The sequence below is a fragment of the Molothrus aeneus genome, chromosome 25 (assembly GCF_037042795.1).
Source record: "Molothrus aeneus isolate 106 chromosome 25, BPBGC_Maene_1.0, whole genome shotgun sequence".
Taxonomy (NCBI): domain Eukaryota; kingdom Metazoa; phylum Chordata; class Aves; order Passeriformes; family Icteridae; genus Molothrus; species Molothrus aeneus.
This window is the reverse complement of record NC_089670.1, coordinates 120,585-146,896: the sequence shown is the minus strand read 5'-3', so window position 1 is coordinate 146,896 and position 26,312 is coordinate 120,585. Positions and strand designations below refer to the sequence as shown.

At 40.4% G+C, this 26,312-nt stretch overlaps 1 protein-coding gene across 2 annotated transcripts in view; it reads right to left on the bottom strand.

Annotated features, from left to right (window-relative positions):
- The window catches only part of COX10 (cytochrome c oxidase assembly factor heme A:farnesyltransferase COX10), a 96,305-nt gene that overhangs the window by 22,164 nt on the left and 47,829 nt on the right, over nucleotides 1–26,312 (bottom strand). For both annotated transcript variants that reach the window (XM_066565700.1, XM_066565701.1), the window contains exon 5: nucleotides 11,763–11,833. In XM_066565700.1, coding sequence (XP_066421797.1) covers nucleotides 11,763–11,833 — 71 coding nt within the window. The remainder of the gene's footprint in view (nucleotides 1–11,762; nucleotides 11,834–26,312) is intronic.

Sequence of the window (26,312 nt, the reverse complement as noted above, 5' to 3'; positions counted from 1 at the left end):
TTCCTGCAGCCAGGCCAGACTAAGAGTTGCTGAAAACAAGTCCCAGGGCAGGAGCTGTGCCTGTAGTCATCATGACTGTCCTAGAGTACTGGGCTATGGCTTGGTCACTTCCCTCAGTGGGAGGAGCATCAGCCAAAAGTATTTTTTTTTAAACTTATATTTATTTTCTTTAAGATCCGCACCCAAGAACTGCTGAACTTTGCTCAGCAGCTTTTAGGGATCCACCAGAAAAATTGGAAAAGTCCATCAACAACAGGAGTTAGAGCAGGCAACCCCATCCCACCTGGAGAAGACAGAAAAGAGCCGAGGTGTTATGAAGACTGTCAGAAGCCGTCATGCTCCCACAGCTGAGGTAACGGGGATGCAGGCCCACCTCCTTCAAGCACACATCTGGATTGCATTAGTGTCATTCCCAGCCCTGCCTCCCCTGATGGACAGATGCCTGGAACTGGCAATGGGGTCATCTGCTGGCGTGAGTGCCGACAACTCAGCTGACTGCAAGAAAGGAGCCAGAAGGCTGGAAAAGGACATTTTGCCCCAAATAGCAACGACAGCATCCCTGAAATTATTTTTGATGGAAAGGTAAAAAATTGTCTCACACAGTTTTTATGTTTGAGGTAAGGCCCAGAGCATTCAAAAGAAATCAGTAATCACGGCAGAATGCTGAATGGTGGCAATCTACCAACTCTGAAATTAAATTCTAACTTTCCACACAAATCCTTTCAGACTGTCTATTTATATATTTAGTAATAAAAAACATATTCATGACTACTGTCAGCTGTAAAAGTTCTATCATAGTAACGACACTACTAACAGTTCTATCATAGTAACAACACTACTAACTTACCGGGATCAGTAGCTTCATTGCTGATAACTTTACTAAAATTATTCTAAATTTTTTTTACAAAAAAAATTAGATAAAACTCTCAAAGAGCTCTACAAACTGAGGATGTACCTGATAGAAAAAATATCCACATTCAGATGTAAGATTCTGAATCAAAGTGTTTACATGATGATCTGATCTAGTGCGTGGCATCCTGTCCATGGCAGAGGGGTTGGAATTAGATGGTCTTTAAGGTCCCTCCCAACAGAAACTATTCTGGGATTCTGTAATACATCATGACCCCTAATTAGTATAGTTTTGAGGCTGAGGTTTTTAAGGACTCAAAGCAAAATATTTTTACATTCAACTAGAACTTTCAATTATAGATTGGATTAGTCTCAAGGAATGATTTCTTTCCAATTAAAACAAAAAAAAAAAAAACATAGCTGTAATACTGGCAGAATGGACATACTTCCAGACCTTTATTTCTTTCATGTAGTTCCAATTCAGCACCAGTCACAAGCTTCACTTAACACAGGCAATTCATGCTCTCACTTTTGATATTCTCTTTTACAGGTATGTTGTGGCTGAATATTATGAAAAGCTCAAGAACCTGCTGATTTGAAGCTTAAACTAGCAAAGTACCAGAGTTATACTAAACAGAACAATCAGAGTTATATTAAACAGAGCAATATTTATCAATGAGCTAAAATGGTACTATTTTAAGGGATAAAATGTTGAGGAAGAGCTTAATAGATATTAATTTATTCTCTTTCAGTCATGCAAGAACGTTTATGAGTCATGACAAGGGATGAAGGATGATGCAGTTTAAAACTAAAGCGTGAGAGTAAACTGCACTTTTAATCGGGAATTCAATTTTTCTCCATCAACTGCAAATATCAGAATACAGCTTATCTATCATTTAACGGTGAAGACAGACAAACAAATGGGGAGCCTTGTCAAGTTCTTTTTTTTCTTAGTTAATTATTTAATTTTGTCTTCATAGGTTAAGAAGTAGTATCTACATTCTGTCAGTGTCTGGTATTTCATCCTCAAAAACATGTTGCTGTGGTTTAAAGTACTATGAGTATTGAATTTTATATCAAATTTATATCAAATCCCCTTTAACTGGCTATACCACGATTTTTAAGACTGCCAGAAAACACTTGTTGCAATTCTGCCTACCTGTGTTTTTGTAAGTGTCTTTTTTGTAATCTGATTTCTGGTAATGACTATGATAAAGATGTTGCTAATCTCAGACTGGACAGTACTTTTCCTCAAATGGGAAAAAAAATAAAAGCGAGGAAAATAATGAAAAAGTTCTAAACCTAACTTGTAACATAAAATCTGAGCTGAGGAAGAATTCAGTGTTAAGAGGAAGTATGAGAGTGGCAGATGCTCCCCAAAAATCTAAGGAGCTGGGTTAACCAGTAGCATTTCAGACACAATCCTCAAGTAAACCTCTTTACAATTCAAATCTCTCTGAAAGGAACCACCCCTAATACCTTTCCTTTGTCCATAGGGCCCAGCCAGGCCCATCAGCACCAACCTGGACGTGATTTTGAATGACAGCTGGACCATCCACAGGGAAAGAGGGAAGGAGTCAGTGAGTGATGTCTAAATCTCCCAAGGAATGTCGTACAGTGAGAACTTGGCATAAACAGAGTTCAGTGATGGATAAACATGTATTGCTGGCTAAGTCTCATCATGGAGTTGCCTTTTTGAGTTTTGCCTCTCAATTGCCACCAGCTCTGGCTTTGCCATCAAATATACTTACTCAGAAGTGCATTTAGTGTAAATAAACACAGACTAGGATAACATTCTGCCCGTCTATGTCAATTCATTTCTCTCCCAAAGAAGAAACAGACCAAGCACATAGCCCAGGCCACCCTGCCACAGGTGTGTATCATTGTACAAAAGCATGATCAACACTGTAATTTACACAAAGTGGGGGCAATGCTCCCCTCACTCCTCAAGAATCCAAGCTGCAGAATGTTCTGTCTCCCCTGCTAGATCAAGGTGCTTTAAAACTATCATAAACAAACATGGCTGATTTAAAATAATCATTTCATCCTGAAAGGGACACATCTCTCTTTTTTATGCTTGAGTAAATAAAAATTGGCATGATTGATTTTGCTGAAGGTTTTGCTAAAGTGATGCAAAAATTTTAACTCAGCCAAAGAAGGTGATCAAGAGTCTCACCCTCAGCATCGAGCTTTCTCCTATACATCTGCTCTCAGTTTAACCAGTTTAACTCTCTGCAAATGATACAAGGATCTGTTTTTTCATGCTTTCATGAGCCTGCCCTGAGGTCTGAGCCCAGGTCTGGGATGAGATAGCTCAGTGCACCGTAGGGAGACTTGTAGTTCAGACAAAAGTAGAACTTTTATGCTTCCCTTTGTTATTAAGCAGACACTCCAATTGGACCTCATCACTTCACTTGGAAATAAAGAATTACAAATGAAAAGGACCTATACTTACAAAATGTTTATGCTCTTATCTCACTTGATATCCACACCAGAATGTTAATCATAACAACCCTGAGCAACCCTGTGGAGCGTCAATAGGCTTTTGGTATATGGCTTTGTTAGGTAGGAGTGAAAGGGTGAATAATAATATTCACAGCTTCCCTGCAGTCATGAAAATGTAAATATTTTTTTAAGTGCTTACAAGACAAACCTACAGTAAATCTGAAAAATGTCCCCCATAATATTTAAACTAAATCTTCCTCTTTGATCTAACCTTAGAGTGTGGCAGTTAAGTGATCCATTTATTCTACTTCAAAATCTCAGTCCTCTCTTTTAGGGCCAGGACTAACTAACAGGATGGATAATTTGGTTTCTCCAGAAATATTTTTCTGATTTAGAATGATTAAATAGAACACGTGCTTCTGCTGAGCCCTCAGCCAAGATTTGGAAAGCAATGGTAAAGAAGTCACAGGTGAGATCTCAATCCCATTCAGACAGAGAAAACTGATGTTCTAGGGTATTTTTATCAAGCTGCTCTTAAAAAAACAGAAGAGAGAAGATAGTTCAGTCATCTGAGCACAGGTTCTAAACACTGCTTCTAAATACATTTCCAGGAGTAATGAAAATGAAAGAATTAAGTTATTCCCTACAACAAAACAGAGCAGGACAAGAAGCAAAGGTCTGCCATGGGAAGAGGATCAGTCTCTAGACACCAGCCAGTGGAAGAGCAATGAAGCAGATTGAGCCTGACAAATTTCAAGTTCAGCCAGATCCTTTCTGCCCATCTGCAGATTCCCCTGCACCACTGCAAACATGCCTTTGACACCCACAGCACGAGAACACTCTGTAGAGAAGTCTTAACTGCCAAGTCTCATCTCAGAGGTGAAGAGGATGAGGATGGGTGTATTTTGGGATTCCTGTATTACCATCTAGGTAGATTATCTACAGTTACCATCTGGAGTTACGGCATTTTTTAGTGGAAAAACAAAATGAAAACCCCTTCATATACCATCAAAGTGCACAAATAGAACATAATTATTGTCACACAGGCAGCAATAGGAGTCCCTGTGGCTCCTTTCCAGCATGATTTATAATTTTATATTCCTTGTAATTTTACATCCCTGGCAAAAAAAAAAAAAAAAAACAAAAACTAAATAAAACATATCAAAGCAGTTCTCCACATATCTCAACCTCAGGAATGCAGCTTTTCTAGTCATAGAGACCAGAGAGCAAGCATCTGTGTTCACACAGCTAATTAAAGTGCAAGAAAAACCTCTTTTATATCTGACTTGCGAAGCTGATAACATGTAAGTTATAACTTGTATGAGACATGATAAACTCTGTCCTTCACAGAGGGAAATGCACTTCCAACATGACTCACTACACAGATCTCAGGGCATAGCAGCTTCTAATCAGAGGCAGCTCCATAATGGACTTGTTGAGCAGTGACATTTCCTACACCACTTGGCACAGGGTGAATGATGATGCTGTTGTGGTTAAACCAGACAAGGTTCAATACTAATACAAGGAACAAAATGTTGGGGTTTTGACTGCATTAAGCCAGAATTTACAAACATGAACCTGAAATGTTTGACAGATATTGGAAGAAAAGCCATCAGGAGAACATTGCCCCCAAGATGGGGAAAGGATCATGGGCTTCAAGCTTAAATATTGTTTGTTTTCTAAAAACTCACTTTCACATCACCTTTGGAGAAAATTACTCATTGCTAGTCAATTAAAGAAGAGAAGTGGCAATGGTTGCAATCAGTGTCCAAGAGGCCCATCCATATCAGACACAGAGATGGTGGGATTAGTGCACAATGCTCCCTCCAGCTCCTGCGGCTCTAGCCCCCTGGCGAGGAGCTGACATCAGAGGATAAGACAACTCCATCAGGAGCCCGTATCACTTCTCTGCAGTGTTCTCCACAAGCAGATGGAGCAGCTATTTAGCCAAATGCACCGTGACTCCAGCTTTATACATGAGCATGTGGGATGTTTCCTAATGTGGGGCAAGGAACAATGTACTCCGATTTGTCAACTGTCCCGCATGCAATTAAAGATGCAGATAAATAATTTGGGGGTAAAGACCCATCAACTGAGCTGAAAAGCAGCAAGGCATGAGGGGTCAAGTGTTTCTGCAGGATTTATATTTACCAAACAGAGCTGCATGCAAAGGAATGTCTGGGTTATGCTGTGGCAGAATGAGGCCTGGGCAGGAGTGAGCTGGAGAACCAGTGATTGCTTCATTTCAACTGAAACAAATTTCAATGTGGAGTTAATAAAACAACCCTCTTTATTGCCCTAAGAAACAAAACATATATGCAGTTAGAGCCATACAATTTCCTCCTAACACACATTTTGATCTGAGGAGAATGCGCAGTATCACCATTTTTCTGTGCATTCTACAAAAGGCCTCTAATACCTTAGAACCATTTAATCAACATCTCTTGCAGGCAGTGAATAGATAATTGAAATATAAGTACTGTCATCCATATCCCCTTCGGGAAAGAGACACAGTAAGCATTATATCATTGCATTAGACCATCCTTTGATGTGAGTTTTATTCTCATTAAACTATGTTTTAGCCCCAAGGTTTCTCCCTCCAAACCTCTCTGTGACATGACCATGCCAGAAAAAAAAAAATTAAATGCCCTGCTGTTCAAAAGGCAAGAAGTACATTTTTACAAGCAATTGTACATGTCAAAAATATAAAGCTGCCTTTTTAATTTCTTGTTTACCAAACACAGTCAATGACAGCTCCCGGAAAATACAGGGTGGAAAAAAAACAAAATGAAGGCAGGAGGGTGGTGGTGGGGAAGGAATGCATTGACTTGTTTTTAAATAATAAAGCCTGAATACAAGCAGGATAAGAAATTCTTGAAAAGGTTTCTGTGATGGCGTCTGCTTTGAATTGTGCCCTATTTAAACAAGAGGAAAGCCTCCCACTGAAAAAAGAAACATTTTTATCATTCAAAAAGATCTCAGGGCAGTCCCTTTAAAATGAGGTATTTTCTAAACAAAGCATCAGAATGTTCCCCTGCAGGGAATAAGCATCTGATCTCTTAAAAATTATTATTCTTGAAGAACTGTAGATTTATGGAGTTTTTGTTTTATTTGTTTTAACTTAAGTGGAATGAAACCTGTCTGAAATGACCACCCAAGGGAGCAGAGCCACCAGCTAAGCAGGGGCTGAGCTCTAAAGGGGACCCAAAGTTGTACCAAAACCCCTGGGGAGGCTTCAAATCTCTGGCTTAACCACAGCTAGCAAAACCCTTAATGCAGGTCTCTGCGTAAGCCTAGGACATGGATTTTCCTTCACTTTACATCCATGCAGCTCCACTAATATCAGCAGGAACATTAATGTATTAACATTACATTAATGTTAAGCAAAGAAACAAGCTAATTACCCTGAGTTATCCACAGTGACTACAGGAGAAATTTTGTTTTAAAATGCACACATTTTTTCAGTGTGAACTGGTTTTGTTACACTTGTAATAGTAGGTCGGCTACAGGCAGCAGAGTGAAAAACTCAGCGTTACATAGAAATAGTCCAGAGTCACAATGTGCTTCTGAATAAATAAAATTTCACATGTTGCAGTTTTCTACTAGTTTACAAACATCCAACTTTCATCTCCGTAATTGTGACTATAATTCACAAATATAAGCCATTGGTGAGAAACAGTACTAGCGCAGGAGCCCTTTTGGGTCTGATTCTTCAAGAGTCTGGCTTATAGTTCAAACTGAGCCAAGTCAACACTCCACTCAGAAATATCAATAAGTAGAAGTGTTACTGTCTCCATTAACTGCATAAACATCAACTGTGAACATGAGAAGTGGAAAGCTCACAGACAGAACACGGCTCCTTGGGCATTGCTAAGGGAGAAGGTTAATGGAATTCTTGGAAAAAAACATTCATCAAACAACACAAATATTTATTTCTGTTGAAGTATTCAAGACATTATTAGCTGTGTTGTGCTGCCTGCTGCCATTTTAATAGACTTAAACATCTTACACGGGCATAGAAAAGTAGCTTGAGTACAAATAATCTGCATAAGGAGAATAGCAATAAATTCCACAGCATGTTAGTTTTGTCATAGAATCCCAAAATAGTTTGGATTGGAAGGGACCAAAAAGCTCATCTCTTTCCAAAACCCTGCCATGGGCAGGGACACCTTCCACTGTCCCAGAGTGCTCCCAGCCCTGTTCAACCTGGCCTTGGACACTGCCAGGGTTGGGGCAGCCACAGCTTCTCTGGGCAACCTGGACCTGGGCCTCCCCACCTCCACAGGGAAGAATTTCTTCCTAAGATCTAATCTAAATCTACTCTTTTGCAGTTTGAAGCCATTATATTGAAGGGTTTTGAGACAAGACCTGGAGGAACTAGCTCTGACCTCAGAGCTGAGACTGCTGTGAGCAAGAGATGGGTCTTCATCTCTCCTGAGGCCTCTTTCAGCCTGGACCACCCTCTAAAGCTACCTGTATAATGCTTCATGGTCCAGGTAAGCAAAGGAGAAGCCCTAGGCCCACTTCCACGCAGCCACTGCTGAGTCCAAAGCCAAAGGACTGGGTACAGAAAACAGCTGTAAGTTGCAAAGTAGTGCAGGAGCAGAATTGAACAATGTCTACACGGCCGTGAATTGGTTTAGAACATACTGTTGAAGGTCTTTTTTTCTTAAGATGAGAAACTATCCTTGTACAACTATGAAGTCTTTATGAGTGATTAGCACAGTGGATCCAGCAGTACTCTAAGTTCATATAACTGCCAATATTCAGAAGGAGTGGGTGCAGGTAAAGGGTGATCAAACCTGTCCCTTTGCACAACATAACAGAGCAGGACACTTGTCACTCTTGAGGTTGATCTCACTCAGCTACTGCAGCTCATACCAGAGATTTGTTAAAATTAATCTGCAGGAAAATTAAATCCATTACCTTAAAAAGTAAGGGAATAAATCACACCCAACAGGAAATCATGAAAAGCTGCTGCCACTTCAGACAAATTTAAGATTGTGTGAGCATGTGAAATTTTTCTCGTCAATGACACAAAATAAATTCATAGAAGGAAACAGTATCAGCTGTTATTATAATGCAGAACACAAATATGCTCAATGAGTTTAACACTGCAGTCCAAGTATAAAGAACATTTCAAGCTGTCCGCATTTCCAAACAAGACTTGAAGGGTCAGAGGAGGGAGGAAGATGTGGGCAGGCAGGATGATGGATGGCACTCAGTGGCACACTGTGTTTGGGTCTACTCTTGTTGTTTTTGCAACAGGATGTCTGTGATTATTCTCTGAATAGAGAATAAGGATGGTTACATCTCATGGCTCAAAGGGAACATTTTTTTCAGAGACTTACAAATTAAACAGAACATTGTAAAGCAAGGAGTCAATGAACTATCTGTGTTGTTTGCACAGATCTCCCAACAGTGTCAGAAGATTCCCTGGAGGCACCAGAGGTGGGGACTGGCAAATAAGGTAAATATGCTCTAGTCCCTACATCCAGCAGCCCCAGCTCTGCAGAAACCATCTGTGCCATTGCCTTTATGGATTGTCCAGCCCAAACACATAAAATATAAAACAGGGGCACACTGAGCCACTAAGTAATTCTTGGCCATCAAGACGATGCAATATAGAGACTTCACAAAGAATGGAGGAAAAGCCTCATACTTCCAGAGATCTTTGCAAAACTTGCTCCTGGCTCACAGGGAATGATGGACAGGCCAAAGCTGCCCAACTGAGACACTTCTTAAACATCACCAGTAAGAGAACAGTACTGTCTCCAGCCAGATGTCCACATCTCAAAGTGCAGCCTGGGCCACAGAGCCTTTCTCTGAAAGCTACTGATGTTCCTCATTAATGCCAAAGGAAACTTCCAGTCCTCAGCAATTCACAGAAAAGGGTGACATGTGGGGGTTTGGGAACCACATGAATGTGTACGCAGAGAAATTAACCCCTGAGAGGGACTTGTGTTTTCTCAAAGTGAAGGCCGCCAGCAGAAGGGAAGGGGAGAAATGTTGTTGGAAGCAAGATCACTTAGAATGGACAGCTGGTCTTAACCCTGAACAAACTGGGGGCTGAAGCTGCAAGTGGAGGCCACAAAGCAGAACATATGGAATAGCTTCTCTACAAAAGCTTAACATTTCCTAATGAGCCACCTCTGTGAATTGTCTTACTTAAAATGGAGACACCAGCTCATCCAGGGACTGCATGACCCAGTAATTCCAAGAACCTCGCTGGGGCTACCAGTTTGATTGTAGAACATACAAAGCATGTAAGAATTCTCTTTGTGATGACACAACCTCTAGAAAAACTCTCACTGGCCTCAGTGCAGTTTTCAGTGGGCAGAAGTCACATCAAAGCCACCACTGAAAGCCTTTCCAAGGAGGTGCAGAGCCAACATGATGGAGAGTTATCAGCCTTCTCTCTTAAAAAAGGATCTTAAGCTCAGAGCAAAAACTACTACCCATACTGTCCAGTTCTGTAACGACAACTATGCCAAATAAATAAAAAGCAAGGAAAGCAAGGTAAAAAGAGAATATATTTACAAAGAGTGCAAATGAAGATGGATTAGAAAATGATGTCTTGTTTGCACTGGATAGCACAGATGTTGTAACACAGCAGAATTTAAAAAGCAGCAAATGTTTCATTAAATGAAGCAGCTAAAGAGAAGAAAATGTCAGCACTGAAATGTCAGACAATTTTTGGGCAAGAACTCCCCAAACTTTCTGAATTGTTTCCCAGAGCCAAGACACCAGTCTCTTATGTACTGTATGTCCATCCCTCTCTTGCCTGGTTTTGATTGGTTTTAGCATAACCATTTACAGGTTTTATTTTAGCAGCCAGGAAGGTTAGAGTTCAAGGAACACCAAGAAATATGTGGCAAAATACAACAAGGTTAGATTACGTGCATTGGTTTATTCTCCTCTGACACACTACAGAAGAAATAACCCCAGTCAAGGTCTGAGTACTCCACGGTCTGCAGGAAGCAAGAGCAGCATTACTCAAGGGAAGTGACACTAAAGAACTTTAAATTAGCTGTTGACAGGCAGGTAGATAGATTGATGAGTGATTGCCCAATGTCCCCAACATTACCATTTTGTGGTGAAAGCAAATATGAAAGGGGGGGAAGTAAGAAAATCCATGAAATATGGTTTTGCTAATTTGTGGCGCATTCAGATGACAGTGAAGTTCTTTTAAGGACACTGGAAACATAAAATAAATTGCTTTCTCTGAATCAGAAGTTGACAGAAAGTTTCTGAGTTATATTTTTGACTCCAAAAGCACTGCAAGCCATGCTAGCAGACCATGATAAAAATAAAATAATAATAATAAAAAGAAAATCCCCCCATCATTTTTCTTCCTAATAAGTGTTCCTTCTCCCAGAGTGTAAGGACCACATGCAAGGGAGGCAGAAGTGCAAGTCCCCTGAACCACACAATTAAGCCTGACTTACTGTATATTCAAAAGATGCCCTCACTGCAGTGGTCTCTAAAATATCTTTTAAGTAAAATTAACTTGGAAATCTGCAATTAGCACCACCTTTGAGAACAAATCAGAACAAATTTATTGAAGCGCTCTAAATATTTACCACAAGAGTGAATTTACCCACAAGGTTCACTTGAGTATTTTGTCTCAATTTTCTTGTAGTTTCATCTATCATGTTTTTTTTCAGTCCTCCAAAGGTGATGGATAAAACACAGAAATAAATAGGACCAACTGTTCACAGAAGCCTAAGGGAAAACATAATTTTGTTATAAATACTCTTTGGCACAAATCATGGAAATGTAATACTAGAATTGTTTGTTTAATCATTTATGAATTGGGCCTTCAGTTTCAGTTTGCAAATAAGTTAGAGGATTTTTATTGATGTTCTTTTTCACTTTGCTTTTTTATTTGCCAAACAGCCTTTGAGAAACTAAACTGATACATTATCCAGAAAACAGAGGGAATTGAGGACTTCTTTTAAAGGAAATTCCTATGCTAATGAAAGACTTTTTTGGTGGGGGGAGGAATTTACTTGTAGATGATGATAAACCTTATGATAACAAATTTTTAAATCAATTTCCTAAGATGCCACAATGAGTTTTCAACCAGCTAAAGATGTAGAAGCAACACACATTTTTGTGTTTGTTCTCAGATGGGAAAATTTTAGGATTTACTATTACAAAACAAAGATCAGTGGAACATAACTGCATGCTGCCACACCATACACAGAGTCATTACACATGAAGAACTATGTAATATGAAGGGAAATTCTACTGTATTGAGAAATTCAGTATTTTACAGCTGTGAGTGTCCAAACTGCTCACACAGAACTTATAAACATGAAGAAATAGCAAAGAACAAAGAAGTGCATTTCTCCTAAATGTTTTGTCTCAAAGTGCTACTTTTCATCATCTGAAGAGGGAGAGAAACTTGGAAATAGATAAAAGGTTTACTCCTCCTTAGCCAGAGCAGGTGTGCATAGCCTTACCTGATCTGTCCTCGCACCAGTGGTCTGTTTTTAGTCCTGTTCATATTTGAGTCAAACGGAACCTCAAAGAACTGTAATTAAAAAAAAGAAAGGAAGAATCAGAATGAAAGGATACCGGAAAACATGCCATGCATGGAATGTCCTGTCTGCATCTGCAGGTGCTTTAGTCTCTCCTTTTAAAGGTTCAAGGATACAAGTAAAAGAGTAAATGGGTTTTATGCAGTTCTCATTGATTCTTTTGGCATCCCCTTAGAAAGAAAATCACCTGGAGGACAAAATAGTTTGCACAAGACCCCAAAAGTTCATAATTTGAAGTATGGTTTGATTCCAAGTTCTTTTCTCAGCAGGTCTGACACATCTTTTAGATATATATTTGCATACACACATGAAAATCATGGAATTGTTATGGTTGGAAAAGATCTTTAGGATCATGCAGTCCAACCAGCACCACCACTATGTCCACCATTAAACCACATTCTCAAATGTCACATCCACAGGTTTCCTGAACACCTCCAGGTATGGTGACTCCACCACCTTCACTGGGCAGCCCCTTCCAAAGCCTGACAAGCCTTTCAATGAAGACGTTTTCCCTAATGCCCAACTGGAACCTTCCCCGGCACCAGGTGAGGCCATTTCCTCTCACCCTGTTCCTTGTTCCCTGAGAGCAGAGCCAAATCCCCACCTGGCTGCACCCTCCTGTCAGGGAGTTGTGCAAAGCCAGAAGGTCCCCCCTGGGACTCATTTTCTCCAGAAAATGATGATATAGATCACAGTTCTATATTAATACAAATTGTCCTTGCAAATGTTCTTTGAAGACCTTCTGGTCTTTAAAAGACAAATAGTAAGGTTTTTCCAGTATCACCTACCTTGCCAGAACCTATAACCCACCCCAAAATCAATCAACTCTTGTAAAATGCTACTGGAACTGCTCTGAGCCTTCAGTTGGAGCAGGAGGGAGTGAACACACCATACAGTGTTATTTAATGTCACAACCCAATTTGACTTTAAACACGGCCTATGGGAAAACTCATGCTGGAAGGACAGGTCAGATCTTCTCAACTTCAACACTAACCTGGAAGTGTTGGATGTTTCACAAAGAACCTTTATAGGATACAGACACAAGTTTCTTCGGATCAAGTAAAGTACCTCACTTGGATCTGAAACAAGCAATTGCTTCCGACAGCTCAGTGTTTTGCTAATGGTTTGTTTCATTGTTGTATTTCAGAGGCAACTACGGTAAATGGAGGACGAAAAGACATCTGACATCAAACTGGTAGAGCAATACAAGGGGAAAAAAAAACCTCTATAGGGCTAAAGTCTGTTCACCAGAAAATCACTGGGCTACGATTACTTTTTTTTGTAAGTCCCAGGTTTTATTTCTACTTGCAAAGGTCTGACTGCCTTGAGTTACTTCCAGTTTAAAACGGTGCAGGTGAAGAGCTTTTTGCTTATTTGACAGTATTTAAGCTTATACATAAAGGTATCTGTGTGCAATGGAAAAAAAATCAAAATAATGTACAAGTTTTAAACTCAATGTGTCTCAGACACAAAATGGCTAAAATGAAGAACAGTTGAATAGTCAAGAAAGACCTGTAAGAATTTAAACTTATGCAGTTGGGTTATCAATATAAGCTGATGATGCCATGCTTAGTGTATCAAATATTTCCATATATTTAATACAGCAATCAACCTCTGAACAGAATATAAATTTTGAACAAGAATTTTCTCTGCTGACTTAAGTTGTCAAAAAATGTCTGTGTCTATTGTATACAAACATGGCTGCTCCTGAAATTAAGACTACTACATGACTTCAGACTGAATTTTTTTGCTTTTTTAAATCTGACAATTTGAATAATCTGTTACTGTCAAGCACATGTATACAGCATGGCACTATACTTCCAATGGAACTAAACTTAAAAAAATCCTTTTACTTGCAATGCCCTAGATTCCTTCACTGAGCTAGCTGCTATTCCATGTCAGCAAGATGTCATTTATCAAACTTTCCTCATTTTGCTCCCAGATGTTCAGCAAAATTCTCTCTCCATTTGAAATTATTTTCCCCTGATATTCTTGAAAAAATGAAAAAAGCCATGCATCTCAAATATCATTCCATAAGAATGAAAGAGTGAAGTCAAACATATTATCTCATGTCAGGCCAACAGAGTCCTGCCTGTCTCAGCAAACAGTAAATTCAGTAAGATGAAGCCTAGATAAATAAATACTTTAGAAGCACTCAAGAGGCTTTTTCCCCAGGAAGTCTGAATGCACCAGTTCAGCTGGACATGGCAGAATATTATCTGCCCTCAGCATCTGGGAAACTGCCCTCAGTATCTGGGAGAAGGGCAGACTGAAGGTTAAATCTACACCATCTAAAAAGCCCTGAGTGACAAAACTTGGCAAAAGCTCTCAAGAACCTAACCTAAATTTTAATCAGCACGCATGAACATTTAAAACATGACAATGGCAAACAAAAAAAAAACACAGGCTAGCCAGTACTCTGTGGTTTATTTCTCTGGCAGGTTCATCATGCTTTTTGTGCAGATCTCATCTCATTAATATAGAGTAATTATATCTTAAGCATCTCACAGTTCCTAGCATAGCTGTCACATTACTGCTCAGAGCTGTTTACTCCCATAGCCTTTCTGTCCTTCAGCTTCTTTAGACTGGTTTCCACTTTGTTTATATGTGAAATGTTAAAGAATGCCTAATTTCAAACTACCTCTTGGAACCAGCAGTGCCTGCAGAAGGTGGCAAAGCACTCAGACCTTCCGGAGGGCTCACAGACTAATAATTTTATTCAGACTATGCCAAGATTTCTGTAACAACACCTTGCAGGTGCAGATTACCTGATGTGGCACTTTCAGGACTATTGATAGTGAAAGAGGACAGTGTGTCCAGTGCCTCTGCAGGCGACTTCTGCTCCTTCCATCAGTTCACAGAATCACAAACTGAGTCCTGAGTGGGAAGGGACCCACAACGATTATCAAGTCCAACTGCTGCCTCTGCACAGACATCCCAAGAACCTTTCTCTGTGCCTGAGATTGTTGTCCTAACACTCCTTGAGCTATGGCAGCCTTGGGCTGTCACCATTCCCTGGGGAGTCTCCCTCTGGGTGTTGAACACCAAGACCACCAATTTAGTTTCCCAGACAGTGGCCTGACAATTTTCACTTAATTAGGCCAGTGGAACCCTGAGCACATGCTGCATTTGCCATCCATGGTCCGGCAAGAGAGATCACATCTATTGAATTACAACAGTCCACCACCTTTACTCCCGTTCACATGAAAACACCAACAGAGTGCACTAAGAGGAACAATATGCCATAGAGTTTATCAAACAGATCTGCCACACTTCAGCTAATAAACATCTTTCATGGACTACTTTGGATTTCGAGTGTATCAAGGACCGGCCTGGCTGCTGGCCCAGCTCTAATCAATGACATGTGGTAGAACCACAGCAGCTGAAACAGGCAACCAGCGTGCCATGTACTGACATAACATCTTACTCTAATGCTAAACACGTATTTACAGCAGAACTGATAATCCCAGGAGTCTAAAGATGGAATGGAACCTTGCTATTAGAAGACAATTTAATTCAATGTAACTCTGAGGTTCTCCCACTGTAAATCCACCCCTGAATCCAAGGAGGTTTCCATGTGTTCTTTGCCAACAGAATTGCCCTCTGGATCTACATATTTCTCTTCAAGGCCTCCCAGAAGGGCAGTTCAGGTAAATTTTCAGCACTAATGAGTGAAGCAGTCACCTCCTCCTGCTGGTCTCCAAAATCCCCCCTGATTTGTACCACATGGGGAGGTGGAGATGAGCTATAGGTGATGGCCAAAGCTCCTCCTCAGCTAAAAACTCTTGCTATGGACCCAAGCAAACAGTAATACGATACAAATAAAAACCACTACAGCTGGATGCCCCACTAGAGCACTTCAATGAATATCTACAGCCAGAGGTAGAAGCCAGGCTGTACAGGGCAAATCTTGCAAATATTGATCTTGTTGAATTAGGTGTTTCTGCGGTTCTCCCAATTCCCCTGAGCTACAGAAAGCTCTGATTCTCTATGGTTTTCTTTGGAATTTCCCAAGAGCAAACAGTTAACCAGAAACACCACTGAAACACATGCTGGAAACCAAAAAGGTGAATGAACCAAGGAGGAGCAGCTGGACCAAAACTGTGTGGAAAGCACAATGGCAGAGCAGACTGGGGACACCTGGGCAATAACCTGCAGTTTCCTGGGAAGGTGACATCCAGAAAGTCATTCCTCGCAGCTGGCCATGCAGCCTCCAAATTCAGCAGGTTTCAGCACCAGCCTTTCACATGAAGTCTCCCGCTTTTCCCATTCAGCCAAAAGAAAGTAGCTTCAAGCAACACTGGAAACCCACCAAACCACGAAGCGTCAAGTACTTTCCTCTGAGACTGTTCTTCCTCTCTGTATTACCTAATTATTTCTATTCCTCGTGTTTTCAGTGATTTATCTTACATTGTCATAAAGTAATATATAATTACATAAATGGAGAAGAAAAACATAACATACAATTCATGGTAAATAAGATCAAAGTCAAGATTATTATAGGTTTCCTTCTGGTTTCTTTTCAATCACTTTTATATGAAAACAACAAAGAATAATTAAAGCATATTACAGAAGTCTTTTTACTCAATTGTACACAGATGTGACTAAAAAAAAAAGTGGAGGGAAGGATTTTCAAAAGCACTTGTGCTGATCTAACACGATTCTCACTGAAGTCAATGGCAGTTTGACTTCAATGAGAGCAGAGACAGACCAACACTGAGTGATTCTGAAAATCCCACCCTAATTGTACAAACAAGGGAAGGCTTTGGAGACTGCTGGCTTGGAGATTGTATATTTGAGAATCATAAAGGGCACACAGCACCTGTTTGTCTTCAAGATATGAAAATAAAGCAAGGCAAATATTTTAAGGATTAGAAATAGCTTTTTTTCTTTTTTTTTTTCAAGGCTGTATCTAAAAACCCTCTGGCAGTGAAGTTCCCAGTCTTACTATAGATCTGCTCTGATATTTTCCATCTCAAAGAGGATTCTAATTAAAAACAGGATCAATGCAAGTCTGAACAATCTTACTCACAGAGGAGGGCAGCTAAACCCCAGACTGTCATGTCCCACAAAACGGGAAAGGTCTGCCACATAAACGATCTGACACAGTTGTTTGTTTGGTTTTTTTCTCCACACAAAAGACACATTCCTATTATTACCCAGCATTTAAAAGCCCGTTGCTCTGTACAGGGAATACAACAGGAGGAAATTGCTAAGAAAATGTTGATACTTGTGACTTTTGAGATTTTTCAGGATGGAGAAGGCAGACTTACTGGTATACACCTGTCTGACCTGTCAGACTAACAACCTGTCATGCCAGCTCTGCTTTTGAGTGCTCAAGAGGTGATGCTGTTATTCTCTTGACCACTCACAAGTGTAGCTTTCCAAGGATTCCCAGAGACACTGTACCCAGAATTGGGCATTTTAGGCTTTACATGGGCATTTAGTATTTCAGTACCCTTAACTGGCAACAGTGGCTGGAGCTGCCGCATGCCTGACACAGTGCTCCATGTTTGTTTTCAGCTCATCCAAATCCTTTTAGTGGCTCCGACCAACAAAACAAATGGTCACTGAGCTCTTGCAGCTTGGGCCTCTTCCTCAGCACTTTGGCCAAACAACATCCTTTGCTGATACCACAAGTGCCATTACAGGGAGCTTGAAAAGCTCACGGCTGTGATAATGTGGAGTGTCACAGCAACGTGTTCCTAACACTGCTGCATCTGTGGGGCTTGTCACAGTGATGAGGGGTCAGGACAGAGGAGAGGATGATGGACACATCCTGAAATACACTGCTGGTAACCAGGGAAGCCCAGCTGCAGAAACCAGGGGCGCTGCAGGTGTGGATGTGCTTGTAGCACTCACTTGAGGAAGAGCAGTGAGGACAGAAGGAAAGACCCCAGGCCTGCTGTCCAAGCTTACCGCAAGGAGCTAGAAATTAACAGTAATTTAAATAACATGGCATTTGTACCAAAATTCTTTATCTGCTTTACTCCATATAAAAAATTTTTTCTTGTCTTCATCTTCGAATCAAGTTTTCTAGTACCAGTGCATGAAAAACTAGTTCATTTAACCTAATTTTTTCAATGCACCTGATGTCCAAAGCTTGAAATGGAGAAAAGACATGAATCTCCTGGTTTAGTAAATGAGAAGCAGGTCAGGTGACCACCGATGAGCCTGGCTCTTCTCATTAAAATCGTTTTTTGCTAGGAAGATAGCATAACAAAAATGAAATATTAAAAATAAAAGCAGGCCTTTATAAGCTGTTCCATCTTGAAAACTGCTGACTTTGTGAGCCACCTAACTAGTGTATTCCCAAGGCCTCATGGAGGCCAGCCATGGCTTCAGGGGAAATGAAAGCTGGATACGCAGTAAGGCTTCACCTCATGTGATCCACATTGGAGAAATAACCTCCATGGGAAGGAATACTGCTTTCTGGCCAGCTGCTAAAGCCTAATAATATTATACATTTACCACCATCAAGTCCTTTTTATTTAGCAGACAATTAATGGATCCACAAACAAAGCTCCTTTCTCCAAGCATTTCTTGAGCCCCTCTGCCAGGAGGACACTTGCCCATTGATGCTTTTTGCCTTCTTGATTAAGGGAGGCAATTTCCAAGTGCAGGACACGCTGCACTGAATATCTTCCCATTATTTCGGATTTTGTTGCTGTCGGGCTCTCCCTTTTCAACTTAAAATGAAAAGTGCTAAAAAATGGGTTTCAACATTTATCTGTGTTGTGCTGCCCTGGAATAAAATGGAAAACTTCACCTTCCCACAAACACTTCCACAACTGAGCTCTGATGACCCCACATCTGTTGCCTACCCCTACAAGTTTTTAATGAAGAATTGTTATCACTAAATAGATGTCAGAAGGATGTGACATCTGTAACATGCTGTCTTCAGGAACTATTTTATTACTATGTACTTTAGTAACCATTATCAGGGTCAAAAAAAAAAATACCACCTTTATGCCTTACCAAAATATCCCCCTGAATCACTTTGCAAAGACATTTTCTTCAAGAGATTCTTTTGCATTAAATCATATTAGTCACAATGTCTGCATGCCATGAGTGCAAGGTATAATTTAAAAAACAAACAAAACTTCAAATAACAATCTCTTTGCTGAAGATAGGTATTGCACAAGGTCAGTATCTGGTTTAAGTTACTGTATGTCCTAAAATACACCAGGCCAGGTCCTCTGGACACAGTGCAGCTGCTTTGAGCAACACTGCAGATAAAATCTGATACTGAAGATGGCTTAGACAAATTCCTGTGGTGGAATAAAGTTGTTACTGAGGAACTCTTGGGGAAGCATTTCTGCTGCTCAATGCAGTGCTTAAGTCAAGCAGGAGATCCCGAGTCAACCAGGAGACACAAATCTCCTCCAGAGGAGTGAGAGCAGAGGCAGGAGCTGCAAAGACTTTATTTCTACTAGTAACTACACAGTAGGATCCTGAGCTCCTGGATTTAGGCAGGGCAAATGTAGAAGGAGCAGATCACTCAAGAGTCCTCCAGACCATCAGTATCAGCTGCTTTCAGTCCCCTGTGACTACTAGAGAGCTAAAAAATTAAGCATCCACACTGTGCTCTGCTCTTGCCCAGGAGATTAGAGCAGGGAAGTTGGAAGGAGAGATTTAAATCAGTTCCACACATCTCCTGGCTCCAACCCATGTGTCCCAGATCCAGGTCATTTTAAGTAGCTTTTTCAAAATTGTCACTCAAATGATAAGAATACTAATCCATCACAATGTGCTTCCTGTCAGGAATCTGAATATTAATCCATAAACTTCTCTCTTATATGACACGGAGATGTGTCGGTTTTAACTGCTCATGGCTGACACATCCTATTAGTGAGGCTTTTCTTCTTACAAGACAGACAAAAGTAGCATTGTACATACAGCAGCAGGCTTGCCTGCTTTGGGGGAGGCAGAGGTTATTTCAGTAGATGCAAACACATAAACTGCTTGTTCAAAGTATCTTTTCGTTTCAGAAATAAATAATTTTTGTACTTGAAGTTCCTGGCATCAGTGAAAGAGAATTTGCTTTGGCCTGGCCATATTTAGCAAAATGAAAATCCACAGCTCCTTCTGGCCAAAATATTAAAAACCTCAAAGCCCCAAACCCCACAATGGATGAAATGAAGGAATGCTGCAACAGAATCAGTAAAAAAGTTTAGAAATGTGAACCAGGCTGTGAAGTAGCATAGGCCTTTACTGATGTGCCTGAGCAATGCAGCATGCCAACATTGTCCAAATGTCACAGAGCTGACCTGCTCCACTTACCCACAGCTCAAACCTACTAATAAAATAATTCCTCAGTAATTACTACTTTTAAATATTAGGAGGTGATATCAAGGAGAACTTCAAGTCATATTTTTATATATAGCACACTTAAGGAATCGATCAAGCCTATAGGAGAGAGTTTACAACAAAATTTAAACCAAACTTTCTCCTGTTGCTCTAAATCTGATCTGCTCTCTGATCTAAAAAGAGAGCAAAGGAACTCTGAGGGGCATTTCAGGATTTACACTGCACTGGCCTCATTGCTTCCCTCCACTGTGTGCTCCCAGATCCAAAAGGAGACCAGTTTCTAATACACTGAAGAGTTTTAATTGTTAGGGGAGAATATCCCAGGCACATTGATGAGTGCAATGTTGTAACTTCATTTGTATGACAATGGTTTCATTTAGTTTTAAATCGTGGTAATAAAGCAAATTAAAGGAAATCACTCTCTTCCATCTGTATAGAACTTACCAGAAAGCTATCAATATATTAATAATGTATTTTTTCTCTTATAATTTCACAGGTAGTTGATGTGGCAGACCACCGTGTTGTATTTTCAAGGCATTCTCCCTCCTCCTAAGGCTATCACAACTCTGCAGATCATAAGACATGGAAGAGATATAAAGATCCTGGTCAAGCCCAAGGATTTTACCTATAATAGGTTTGTTTTGGTAATGATTTTATGCAGAATGTGTAGAACTGCCAAATAAAGTAACAATGCAATAACAATACAATAACAAATATCCAAGGTGTAGCTAATCGCTTAGCACCAGCTTTGCAGTAAAATCCAGTACCTATCTTCTTTCCTAAAAGCAAAATACACCAACTGGGACCATGAACTGGGGATGACCATCACTATGCTCTTCTGTTGAGGGCTGGATGACAAACATGTACACTGAGAAGTCAGATTACAAAAGACATCTCAAACCCATAATTAGATCTCACTTTTCCTTCCCCCCTCATTAAGAATGAAAGTGAAGCAAGAGTCTCACAATGATCCACTGGAAAGCACAAACACCCAAACCTGTTGCAGGGTCATCACACCATCCATCTTTCTAAAGCTGTCGAGAAATGTTTGTCATTCCAGTACTGCTTGCATCTCTCAAGTGCTAAGATAACACACCCATCAATCTGAAAAGAGGAGTTGAAAAATAAATAGTTCTGAGTCATGTTACTAAGAGGGATTCCACACACTATTAATTTAGCAAACCAATTAAGAAACCAAATCAAATTACCTCCCCTCTTTTTAAGGTATAATGACCTATTCACTTGCGTAAATTTATTTATTTATTTTGTGCCAGTGATCCTTTCAAAAGCCTTACAAATTTAAACATCATTAGTTTTAATTTGACTTCTGGCAACACGAGGATTTTTGCCAAAAGGCAGTCAAAGATATGGACAAAATAGGATAACTCTCTCTATCTTAGAAGGCCATTCTTAAAATATAAGCATAATAAGAAACATAATGACATATAAGCAAGACTTGTTCTAAGCATTGCATGAGCATCAATATGTTGGAATAAATTTGTGCTTTCCACATGAACCAGGGGTAGCTTTTGCTCCCTTCAGCCTCACTGCAGCTTCTTGCTCACGAGTGCTGTTACAGCAGCACTTTTCCACATCAAAGCAAGTGTCCAAAATTGCACACAAGAAAAGGGTTATTAAAGCAGGAACTCCCTGCCCAGCCAAAGGGCTCAGGCTCCTGAAGCTCATGCCATGGATATTACCAGAGCAGTGAACTCCCAGCAGTTTTTAATATTGACACGGAAATGCCATTCTTGTCAGGTTTGTCTTCCAGGTGCCTCAAATGTCACCTTTGTTTGCTAAGTGTTAGTCCAATATGAAGTTTTCTGAGTAGCTATTGGGAAAAAAACCAACCAACCTTGCACCTCAGTGGCCTGATTTCCCCTGGGTGCCAGTATCCATCCATCCAAGAGCTTCTGGGGGGAGTATTTCCAACTCCTTCCTGTTGGTGCCCCCACAGGCATGTGGAAGCTTTGACTACACAGGTCTTGCTAAAGCTGAATGGTTGGGACTAGTGCTTTGTTCAATCACAAGAAAAAAAGGAAAAAAACCTTTTGGATTCAGCAGGACACTTTACTGAGGCACTTTGTGCAAGGCATTAAAGCCAGACTGCACCATGGGAGTTTTGGACATTGTGTTCACTTTCCATGAAACTAAACCCAGAATCATGAAAAATCTTTTTGTGGTAATGGAAGTGCATTATAGTATCTCACCCTGGATCAGACTTTTTATTTAGGCAAGTAAGGATACATCCATAAAGAAAGACAGGGACTTCATCCATGGACATGGAGTGACAGGACAAGGGGAAATGGCTTCCCACTGCCAGAGGGCAGGCTCACCTGGGATATTAGGAAAAAATCCTTCTCTGTGAGGGTGAGGAGGCCCTGGCACAGGTTGCCCAGTGAAGTTGTAGCTACCCTATCCCTGAAAGTGTCCAAGGCCAGGTTGGATGGGGCTTGGAGCAACCTGAGATAGTGGAAGGTGTCCCCCACCATGGCAGGGGGTAAAACTGGATGAGATTTATGGTGCATTCCAACCCAAACCATCCTGAGATTCTGCATAAGAAGAAGAAAACAAAGTACTGGAAGTCCAGTATCAAGGTTACACTGATCATTGCTGGCAAGTAGACAATAAAACAAAGAATTTAATTTGCTTATCCCCAAACTCAGATCCATATGAGGTGCCACCCAACACATGTATGCACCTATGAAGAAGGAAAATTTACAAAAATCAAAATATAAAAAGCTATTAGGTCCTCCGAAAAAAGAACTGCAAAATCAAATTGTTTGCTCCAATGGAAATTCTCAAAATTAAAAAAAAACCCCACCAACATTACAAACTGAAACTCAAATAAATATTGCCATACTTCTACAACCAAAAATACATGGTGAAATACCTACTTTTGACCAGATTTCAAGTTCTTCAGTGAGGAAAGTGTGTGAGAAATACTAGCTTTGCAATTCCAAAACAAGCTTGTAACAAGAAGTTCTTACTCCAAAATAAGAATACCCATAAAATACATCCCAAGAAAAAAACAATATGCTTAAAAATTCACATCATATTAAAACTCAAATGCATTTTCCTATGTAGGCAAGTCCTTAAATGTATTCCCCCATTTAATTACGTTGTAGTTCCTGTGTAGACAAGTCCCAAGATGCTCTTACATGATAATCATTAAATATGAAGTGGTGAAATGAATTGCAACATTCATTTCCTTATGAACTATGATTTATCGAGGAAGCATGAAATAAAATGATCAAAGCACATGGTTACTATATCTGTACGTTATACTGGGGAAAAATTAAAATAATCATTGAAAATTATAAATATCTGGACACAGATATTTATATTACCAAAACTGCTGCAGAAGGTAATGTTAAGCCCACCTACTTACTTAACTGAAGTATTAAAATTAGACAGACATCTAAGTGCATTTTACTAATCATTTAAACACTGAACAAATCATGAAAACAACTGACAGAATTGTGTGATTTAGTAAATACGATTTTTTTATTAGCTCTATCCTTAGGCACTTGTCTGAAAAGTTGGGGTAAACTCACTTTCACTATGTAAAAAAATTCCAGTTTTGAAAAACAATCAGAAATTACAAAATAGCTCCAATTGTAATCCCAGGACCAGCAACTAGAAAAACAAAAACTGCCATGAGGAAAAAGGAACTTTGCACCACGTGTCTTGTCCCAGGGGAACGCTGGGCACCCACTGCTGTCACACTCCTTGGCAGTGTCTGTCTAAACATATGCTCATACAAATAAAGGTTTAAAATATATTTTCTAAACTAAACCATACCCAAGGCAGGTTTAGAAGATTGCTCATAGGCTTTACAAGCACTTCATTTACACACCAGCATATGCATTTAGTATATAAATATTTATAGCTTGGCAGCTTCCTCTCCAAACCTGCACAGGTTTTCTCTGTTGGGTTTCACCAGCAATATTTCTTTTGAATTCCCACATTTCCAGATGTTTTGCTCAGACGGCCCTGATGGAGAACAGTTGTGCCTATTAGCAGACAAACTGCTGACCACTAAGCCGAACTTCTAAAAGCTGGCAGGGAGATAATCTGGCACTGAGATCTGATAAGAGAGAAGAGGAAAAGAGAGGAGAGAAAGAGGAGAGGGAGAGGCAGGATGACCTGCAAATACTGAGATGCCACAGAAAGACCTAGTCAAGCTCTGAGCCCTTCCTTGAGGTGTTTCTCCTCTCATTCCAGAGTACTTCAGTCAAACTTCACCTTAGTCAACCATCCCCTTGCCCAGCACCACTTGGTTCTTAGCAAACACAGCTTTTTATTAAAGAAAGATAATGTTGCTCCAAGAAGTTATAGACTGAAAAACAAACCATATTTACAGATACAGAATTGTAGACTCATAGCATGATTTAGAAAGAACCTTAAAGCCCATCTTGTTCCAACACCTCACCATGGGCAGGGACACCTACCTCTAGACAAGGTTGCTCCAAGCCTCAACCAACCCAGCCTTGGACACTTCCTGGGAAGCTCTCTGGGAAGCATGTGCCAGAGCCTCACCATCTCTATATATTTTAGAAGGGCTGTTTCTCCTGCTTCACTGTTCAAAATGAGGCAAAGACAAAAAACCACCATTATTTAATTTTGCTGTATCCTCTTGTCCTCCCCACAAATAAGTAGATTATGATCTGCATTTTACAGAAGATACCCTTTTAGGAGAGGAAAAAAGGCAAGTGGGACCAGGAGTGCAGATGTGTATCTGCACCTTCCCTGAAACTCTCTCAACACAGAAAAATGAACACAGAACTCTCTGAACACAGAGCACTGGTATTTCCACCATCACCAAGCCATCACAGTACTACAGGAAAGCAGCACAAAATCAAACCAAGTATGAACCAGCAAAGTTGGCAATGCAGCTCCGTCTCACCCCTGTGGGGTTCCAACTCTTTTCTTGCCTGGGTTTCCACACTGGGCACAGTCCATGGTGACAGGTTTGCAGAAATGCCACAGCCAGGCTTTGCCTTCCTATCCAGAGGACAAAAAGTAATTCCACTATGCATTCCCAGCTTTTATTTCCTTAATGTCACACATCTCTATTTCTAGGGTAACATCAGATTACAAGGGACTTGGGTTTTATCTCAATACAAACTGGCGGGGGCAGGTCAGCTCAACTGGCACCGGCACACCGGGAGCTGCTCCTGCTCCTGCCCAGCAAAGGCGAGTTCATGCACATCGTGTTTCACCCATCCCAGCACTCACATCATCAGCACTTCCCCAAGGAGGAGCCACACCAGCTCTTCCCAGCACTGTGCCAGACCAGACAGTGGTTTTATTCAGACAGCGAGTTTTCTTTCGACAGTACTGGAATTGTTCCAGGCTAGATAAAATCTAAATTTTTCCAGGCAAAGAACTAAAATACTCATCAAAAACACAGGACCTCATTTCTGTTATGATACTCCTCCTCAGGCATTCAGTTTTGGCCACTGTTGAGACAGCATTTCTTTGTTTTGACCCTGAATGACTTTACCAATGCATCTTACAGGTGAAGGGGGTTCCAGCTGCTGCCCTCCCACCCACTCCTTAATTAAAGATGCAGAGGTCTGACATAAACCATGTTACAGATTAAAACCAGGCTTTGATACATAAGAATGTGGACATGTGGATAGGTTTTGGAAAACAGACTGTTGGCAATTATTTTGGTGTTTATTTAGAATCTTTGAATTGGTTTAAAATAGGTAAGAAGAAGAACTGTTGCTACTTAACAACAGAAAGAGAAGAAAAGAGCAAGGAAACCCATTTGTCACTTCCAAACAATTTTCAGGAACTGTGGATCTCTTTAAGAATGTAACTAATTACAAAAATATTTTCTAAGTAACGTGGAAATGCTGTCTAGTCAGAATTATCTGAGTTCAAAAAGCCATGAGAAGCAGGAGCAGCACCCTTTTCCTGACACCCAGGGGTTGCTGCCCTCCCAGACATCAAGGCACTAACACAGAGCCAAGCTGCCTCCATGGTCAGGTTCATCCTAATAACTTTTCCATGAACTAATCAAAGAGGCATTTATCAGCCCGAGGAACAGGCAAACCTAAGGGGTTTTATGGAGGAGTTTTTCCCTTCATAAAGAGTACCGAAACATTTAGTCCAGAAGGTCTTAGATTATCAGGCTACAGCCAGACTAGT